The 8,031-nt window shown below is 48.8% G+C and overlaps 1 protein-coding gene across 1 annotated transcript; it reads right to left on the bottom strand.

Annotated features, from left to right (window-relative positions):
- Window positions 1-2,772: 2,772 nt before the first annotated feature.
- LOC104376864 (secreted Ly-6/uPAR-related protein 1) lies at window positions 2,773-7,815 on the bottom strand. Its single transcript, XM_009983522.2, has 3 exons — window positions 7,701-7,815; window positions 3,691-3,810; window positions 2,773-2,984 (listed from the first exon to the last, which is right to left on the bottom strand). The coding sequence occupies exons 1-3, from the start codon at window positions 7,750-7,752 to the stop codon at window positions 2,773-2,775; spliced, it is 384 nt and encodes a 127-aa protein (XP_009981824.1). The 5' UTR covers window positions 7,753-7,815.
- Window positions 7,816-8,031: the final 216 nt, after the last annotated feature.

Below are 8,031 nucleotides of genomic sequence, written 5' to 3'. Positions count from 1 at the left end.
GTTTAACTCCTAGGGACCGAATAGCAAGAATAAATAAAAGCAATAACCCAAGCAGCAGCAGATCAAACTTTGCAAGGGCTCCCGGTGACAACTGGTCAGCCTCTGGCTTATGGATAACGCAGCACGGACAGACGGATATTAATGCAAAAGGACATTTTGTACCCCTGACCCTCTCTGCGTGAAGGGCTTTTCACCGCTTCTAATCTAGGAACATATTGCAAGTGCTTTGAAGCTAAGCCGTGCCTTTGACTCTGTTTTGGCTCCAGCAGATGCTGGCTGCTCTGGCAATGGAGTCACGTTAATGGGGGAAATCCCAGGTGACAGGAGACCTGCAGCAGGATGTGATGCAGGATGCTCCCAGCCAGCACCAGTGACACAAGGAGGGAGGTGGTCCCCATCCGCAGCATCTTTGCAGCAAAGAACAGATCCCGAATGGTTGCTCCTGACTGCCTGCTTGCCTGACTGTGCTGAGCTCAGCCACATTCTCCTTGCCTGCTGCAAGAGAAGCTGCACTAAGAAAACCTCCAGTTCTGTCTGAGCGTGCCCCAGATGAGCCTCCTGTAACTGCTGGATCACCACCCTTCTCCATCTCCTCTTCCAATGGGGATAGCCTTAAATCTAGCTCTTCTGAGGAGTAGTTTTGCACTCCCTTGCTTGTCCCCTTCTGTAGCTTTTCACTCCTCTGGCACGAAGCCGTTTGGGAGCTGCAGGAAGCCAGCCAAAAACATGCCCTCCGTGCAGCCTGTGCTGCCCCACGCTCCCTCCCTGGGTGGTTTAACACACAAGAAAGATGCTGCAGGCTGAAAACTGGAGGATCCAACTTTATTTGCTAGATTCTCACCCAGAAGAGAACCCTCACCCTCCCAGTCCCTCTGTATCCTAACCCTGCCCCGTCTGTGTGTGCAATAGATGGAGGAAAGTTCAGCCCACGTTAGCAGAGCACAGGACCCTGCAGCCAGTGTGGAAAGGCCACTGGGAACAGTGACTTACTTCAGAGCTTGAATCCAGGATGGAAAAGGTGATTAGACCTAAGGATAGCAGTGATGTGAGTTTGCTTCTGGTCTGACACTTCAGACTGTTTTTGGAGCAGGGAAACAGGGAACAGACGAGCAGGACGCAGAAGCTGGTGCTCTGTGTCTGCAAGGGTAGGTGTAATATCAGTATTTGAGTAGCTCCCAATCGTTATCCTCTCAATGGCATTTTTCCTCCCTGTAGACCTCAGCATTGAAAGGGTGTCTCAAGGAATCTGTGACTGTTTTAGTGAAGCACAGAGCGTTTCACCTCCAGAAAAAAAGGTGCTCATCAGCTTCCTGAGCCCTTTGCCAAGGAATGCAATGCCTTGCCAAAGTTTTCTTGCAAATGGTACTGAGACAGACCTTGAGAAGCAATTACCTCTTTGCAATGAAGAAAAAGAGTCCCCCTGCTTATTCCTTTAGTTTCTGGCTGGTGTTTTACAGAAACAGAGTGAAAATGGACTTTGCCACAGAGGAGGCTGCAGGGGTGACATGAACGCACAAGGAAGGTGCATGGGATGTACCCATGCTTCCACTCTGCCCATATCTTGCAGGTTGTCCCCTGGATGGGCTCTGGCCATAGGAACAGAACAAATGGCAAGTTCCCTGGCTCTCCCCTATTGGAGAGGACTGTGAACTGGGCTCATTTGTCTGGTTTTACTCATTTCCACTCTGTCTGGTTTTACAGCAGACGGAGCATCAAAATCAATCTTACAGCTGCTCCAAGGGAGAAGGGAGCAAATCCCCAGCTGGGATCCGTCAGTGCTGTTAGCCGGCGTGAGTGGAGCCGTTGGCTTTTCCCAGAGTTGAGGATCTGGGATAAACATTACTTTTCTTTTCCTGCAGTCCCTGCTGTGAAGGGATAGGGGAGGACAGAGTAACAGAGAAGTTGCTTGAAATGGTCTGCTAAACATCTGGGAAGGCAAATCCAGGAGCTCTTATTGGAACTCAAGCTCAGACAAAGGGCTGATGAAGTTTTTGGCTAGCCAAACTCCTGAATTTACTTTTGCAGGTCTAACCTGCCCTGGTCTGTGAGCGCAGGGCATGTTTTGAGCTTTCCAGAAATACATTCCCTCTCACATATGAAGGCTGAGTCCTTCTGAACTCATCCCATAGCTTATTCTAGGCACAGCTAAGCACGAACTCTCTGATTGCAAACCACACTCTGCTGAGCAGATAGTGAGAGGGGAACAACACCCATCATCTGCTGCTCTGACTCAGAAGATGACACCAAAAATGGAAAGAAAATAAACCAAGTTCCTGATGGAGGGTTGCAGGATTTTTTTTGCATTTTTTTATATTCTGCACAGGAATATAATATAATGTGTCAGAGCTTGAGGAGACCTGGAAAAAAAGCACTGTCCACATCCAGTGTGCACATGACCTCTGCTCTTGCTAAGGGTGACCCCAAAGTACCAGCCTTGGTGGAATTGCCCAGGCCCTCCTGCTGTGCAGAGCCACAGTGCTTCATCTGCTACTGCTCTTCACAGAAGAAAGCTGTAGGGGCAGATGTAGGTCCTGGGGGACAGAATCAGCTGAAGGTGAGGAACATCTGGTTAGTAGCTGGAAACTGGAAATTTGAGGGGTTTAGGTCCAGGTGCCCAAATTCTTGTCTTGAATCCACTTGAAATCACAGCATTGGAGATGATTGAAGCCGTACATCAGCGAAGAAGGTTGTTCCCAAGGCATCTAGAGTTCACGAGGCAGCTTGGCAGAGAGGAATGAGGATGTTTTGACTGGAGCATGGGCACTTGCAGCATTACAGAACGTACTGGAGGAGCGTGCCAACAACCACGGTCATCAGACCTAGTGTTGCAGAGCTGCTTCCCACCCCATTGCTGCTCTTGGTGTCATCTGTGCAGAGGTCACTGTAGCAGCATGACTTGGGTTTGGATGCTCCTATCCCGTCACTGGAGATGCATTCCTCCTCACAACTTCTGGTCACGGTGATGTTGCCGAAAAAAGGATAACCTGAAACAGGCAGATTGGAGAAGGGGAGAAGGAGAAGAGAGAGAAAGAAATGGTGAAAGAAGGTGCAGATAGCTGGCATCGAGAAACATCGACGTTGTGCAATGGAGGGGAATTAAAAGTAAAGTGTTTATAGGTAAATAAAGGCAAATAAGGTGTTGAGGATATCTTATCCACAGGTGCCTGTAATCCAGACTGCTCTTTGTCCTGCTCCTTCTAAATTTATTCTAGCATGGCCAAGGGGCACAAGTATTTTGTTCGTGTGAGTTGCTCCTGCAATGGCTCTGCATAGAAGGTGGCAGTGCCAAGACACACTGGTGTAACGCTGACATGGTCACTAGTGAGACTGTTGGTGCAAGTTGAAAGTGTCTACAAATGAGGATAGAGCCCCTGGGTTCCTGCAGTGTGTTTGCACACATCTGTAGGTCCAGGGTCTGTTAGGAATTAGGAGTAGGAAAGGCAAAACAGACTGAGTAAGCAGAGTGAGTCTTGTATACTTTATAATGAGGCTTTGAATCTAATGGATTTATCTCCTTCCTGCTCTAAAGTTGGGTAATTCCACTTGGATTCTTACAGAGAAATTAAAGGATAATCCAAGCTGGAACTGGGAGGAGGGAGAGGGAAGCATCAGCAGAAGTTCATGAGATAACTTGGCCCATGAAGGACGCATCTCTCCTCTCAAGCACTCACAGCAAGCAATGAAACTTACCTGAGTCTACGGAGTGCAGCGTTGTTGTGCACACGGTGGCTTTCGGGGGGCACAGGGTGGCTGTTCTGCACTTGGCGATGTCTGTCGGTTCCTTGCACGTGTAACATCGTAAGGACTGGGCTGCAGAGGGGAACAGAAGGGGTTTGGAGTGGTCGCAGCAGCAAAGACAGCAAGTTTGCAGCTTCTCTGCTCTCTGGTGGGCACTATGTGACAGTCAGTACTTCATCCCCCCCTTGAACAAGAAACAGTGGTCTCAGAAACTGAGCACAGCTGGAGGCAGTGGAAAAGCTTGGATATATTGTATGGCACTAATCATTCTTACCCAGCTGGACTGGGTTGAGATAATGAACTAATTACTAATCAACTCAAGGTACCTATCCTGCCTACAAGAGGCAGGCCATTTCCTCCTGGCTGTGGAGGATGCAACAGTGTCCTTGGTGCTGCAGCCCAGGCTGGTGAGCGACAACTGGTGACCTTGACGTGATACATCCGTGAGACCCTGGGAAGCCCCGACTCCCTCGCTGAGCCGAGAGCCCGAGCCAAAGGAGCTGGAGCCGGGAGCTCGAGCGAGAGTCCTTCGGAGGAGAAGGTAAAGCCGCAAGCCCCGACGTGGTATTCGCGGGAGGGAAGCGTGCTGGAGTTGGATGAATGGGCCGGGTCTCTGCTCACCCATAAAGCCTTTGTGAAAACAAAAATACTAAAACAAAAAGGGGGAATTATGGCACTAATCATTCTTACCCAGCTGGACTGAGTTGAGATAATGAACTAATTACTAATCAACTCAAGGTACCTATCCTGCCTACAAGAGGCAGGCCATTTCCTCCTGGCTGCGGAGGATGCAACAGTGTCCTTGGTGCTGCAGCCCAGGCTGGTGAGCAACAATATTGGGGTAGAAGGACCAAACCCCAGCACCAAAGGACAAGGATGGTGTTGCAGGAGTTGAGCGTGATCACTACCCTGAGTGGCTCAGCAGCTCAAAAAAGAGTGAGGCTCTAGAGGGATCTATTGCTTCAGCAGCTTTGATGGGATCTTTGCATCCTCTGTAAGAGATGCTGTGACACAGAGCAAAACAGCTCCTTCTGTTGAGAGCAGCATTCACCAGCGCTGAATGACTGGCACTTCCCTCATCCCTCCACCCACAGCTCCTTCATGCTTGTTTAGAGAGATTTCTGCAGAACTTAGTAACTGAGAGCAGAACTTCAGTTTCAGAGCTCTACCAGAGATCCCAAGGGCTGAATGTGGCCTAAAAACCACTTTCATCAGCGGCTACTGCTGCTTGTTAAAAGAGATGATGCTACAAAACTCCTGCTGACGCAGGGACACCTTTCCATACACAAGTGTTGATCACAGCAGTTGTTCAAAAGTCTCAGTACAAGACCAGTCCATCCACAGCCAGCAGATACCAAGCGTGTATATTTTTCGGAGTCGTGCTGCTGTGGCTCGATGACAGAAACCAGCCTGGTCTGATATTTTCTATTTTACGTGCCTTCTACCAACACAGCTGCTGAAGAACCACCCAAATGTGTCCACTGCCATCTATTGGTAAAATCGCAGAGAGACAATGTTTTGTTCGTACGGTTCTGCAGCATCTGCTGTTAGAGAGAAACCTCTGGGACTTTGTGATAAGGATGAACGTTTCTGAAGGCAGTTTTTTTTAACGTTTGACTCTAAAAAGATTTTTCAGGGCATCTATTTCTCTTAGCTCCTCCTTTGGAAAACTCGGCTGTGCAACAGAAGCAAAAATTTTCTTTGTCCCCTTTGCAGAGGCAGGAAGGACTTTTTAATGTGAACAGTAGTGGTGTTCTTGTGGCCACATCCTTTGTAAACAGATGCGGTGGAGCCATCCCTGTTTACCCAAGCCAAAGACCTTGGTAGTTCCTTCCAAATGACTCATGAGAGATTGTTTTATATTTTAACATGCAGTGCCCACTGAGAGAGAAAACACAATATCATAGAATCATAGAATGGTTTGGGTTAGATGGGACCTTAAAGATCACCTAGTTCCAACCCCCCTACCATGGCCAGGGACACCTTCCACTACACCAGGTTTCTCAAAGCCCCATCCAACCTGGCCTTGAACACCTCCAAGGATGGGGCAGCCACAACTCAGGGCAACCTGGTCCACTGCCTCACCACCCTCAATGTAAAAAACTTCTTCCTCAGATCTAATCTAAATCTCTCCTCTTTCAGTTTAAAGCCATTGCCCCTTGTCCTGTCGCTATATGCCCTTGTAAAAAGTCCCTCTCCAGCTTTCTTGTAGCCCCTTTAGGTACTGGAAGGCTGCTATAAGATCATCCCAGAGCCTTCTCTTCTCCAGGCTGAACAGCCCCAACTCTCTCAGCCTGTCTTCATAGGAGAGGTGCTCTGATGTTGTCAACCTTGCAAGCACAGGGATGTTTGTGAGTGTGTAGGACTAGCTCAAGGATGGATGGAGCAATGTTAGCTTAAAGCAGCTGGGAAACTGATTTGCAGCTTTTGGGTTGAGCTGGTTTCTAAACCTTACCATTTTCACAGGTGACCAGGGCAGGGCTGTGGGCTCTGAGGGAGTTACTTCCAGTGAAGAGCAGGTTTAAGGAAGAAAACTCTTATCCCCCTTATCTTTCACTGACTCTGAGTGGGGCACTCATAGGACATTGGTTTTGTAGGAAGGTTGCAGTGGAAGAGGAAAGCCCAAAACCATAAGGACCAGAACAGAAGCGAAGAACTGAACATAGAGGACACTGCTGTGTCCTGATCTGAGACTGATAATTAACCATTTGTCACTGCCCAGCAGTACCTTCTGCCCCTTAATATCAAACCTCTGGAAGATGAATGATCACAGGCATGTTCCTCAGCTGCAAGAACTGTGCCTAGACCAGCTACCTCCCACTGGATCATCTCAGAAAAGCCATTTCTGCCTCCATCTCAATTATAAGGCAAAGAGTGGTGGAGGGAGGTGGAAGGATGAATGAGGGTAAGGGGATTAAAAAAAAACAATGCAGCCTGAAAAGGAGACCCAACATGCTTTCATGCATAAAGACTTGCAAGGTGCATGCCTTTCAGCTTTCTTCCACTTGCAACCCTCTGCGTGATCTCCATATAGCCATGCCTGCAGACAGAGCTGTTTGACCCCTGCCTAGGCTGTCTTTCCCTTGAGATATTTCAGAGTCCCATGAAAGCAGCCTGAGGATCTCTGGGGCCCATGGGCTGTAGGTTAAAACCCACTTAGTTGGTGTAACTCCAAGGATGACTCTCCTCCAGGCCAAGGATGTATTTGCAGTGGGTCACAAATAGATGGAGTAAGAACACAGCAATGACCAGACCCTGCTGCCAGCTTGCCTAAGATCCAGGTCCATCAGAGACCAAACCCAAACAGACCCAGGGGAATTTCCAATTTCCATCTATCTCCTAATGTCTAGAAATAAATGAAAACTCTGGAGATGTTGTTTTAATGAACTTTTCTAAAGTCCTGGGAGTTATTTCTCATACTCTCACTCATATCTATACTTTCACCTATATCTATATTGAAGCCTCAACCTCTGGTTTTCAGCACTTCCAGCAGTCCAGGGTTTTAGGGATGGCAGGACCTCAGGATGAACACATCCTATCCTGTCCCTTTGGAGACAGGTTGGCAGCTTAAGTAGAGGCTATTGGTTCGAGTTCTTCTCCATGCTCGTACCGCCGTATGCCATGTGGCTGTCATTTACATCACAGTCATAACGCAGCGTGTCGGTCCCCTCCATCCCAGGGTTGTGCCCTGGTTGTACCCTGCGTGAGCAGGATTGGGTGATAGGTGACCACCTACGTGTCTGAACGATGCGCGTTGCCCTCAGTCAGGCATCACGGCTCTCCCCACCCAGAATGCATATCCGCTTTCCCCATTCACTCTCTCCATCGACCTTCTTAATAACATAAAAATGTTCTATGCCCTACCTGGAGGTCACCAGCTCTTTCTGCACTCATGCCTTCCCCCTCCCCTCCCAGACATTTCCCAGGGGGTCCTTGCAGTGTCAGAAATGCAACAGTCTTACCCAACTCCACGTATGCCAGACCAAGCAGGAGCCCAACCAGAAGTGTCTTCATGCTGAGAGTAGATCCGTGCAGCCAGGACAGTAGAGGAGAGCTGCTCCCAGGGACCTTTATATGTTTTCCCGCTCTCCACCTCCTGTTGATCCTGTGGGCGGATTCCCTCTGAGTGATCAGAGGAAAGCTCAGCTCCGGTCTGGATTGGGATTTGTAGAGGAACAAGTTCCCCGAGGAGGTGACATCACCGTGATGAGCAGACTCCTGCCATACCTTGTCTCTTCTTAGGTTTATGTCCTCTGGGCTGGTCCCATGGAAAAGCAAAAACACAGCTTGCAC

This window comes from Tauraco erythrolophus, chromosome 3, assembly GCF_009769465.1.
Source record: "Tauraco erythrolophus isolate bTauEry1 chromosome 3, bTauEry1.pri, whole genome shotgun sequence".
Lineage (NCBI taxonomy): Eukaryota > Metazoa > Chordata > Aves > Musophagiformes > Musophagidae > Tauraco > Tauraco erythrolophus.
The sequence above is the reverse complement of the archived record's forward strand: the minus strand, read 5'-3'. Positions and strand labels throughout refer to the sequence as shown.

Bases quoted from the DNA above. Each gene is read 5' to 3' on its own strand.
- LOC104376864 (XM_009983522.2), bottom strand. From the start codon at position 7,752: ATGAAGACACTTCTGGTTGGGCTCCTGCTTGGTCTGGCATACGTGGAG. The intron at 3,811-7,700 runs GTAAGACTGTTG...TCCCCTCTGCAG, and splicing joins TCTGGCATACGTGGAGTTGG to CCCAGTCCTTACGATGTTAC. The intron at 2,985-3,690 runs GTAAGTTTCATT...TGCCTGTTTCAG, and splicing joins GCTGCACTCCGTAGACTCAG to GTTATCCTTTTTTCGGCAAC.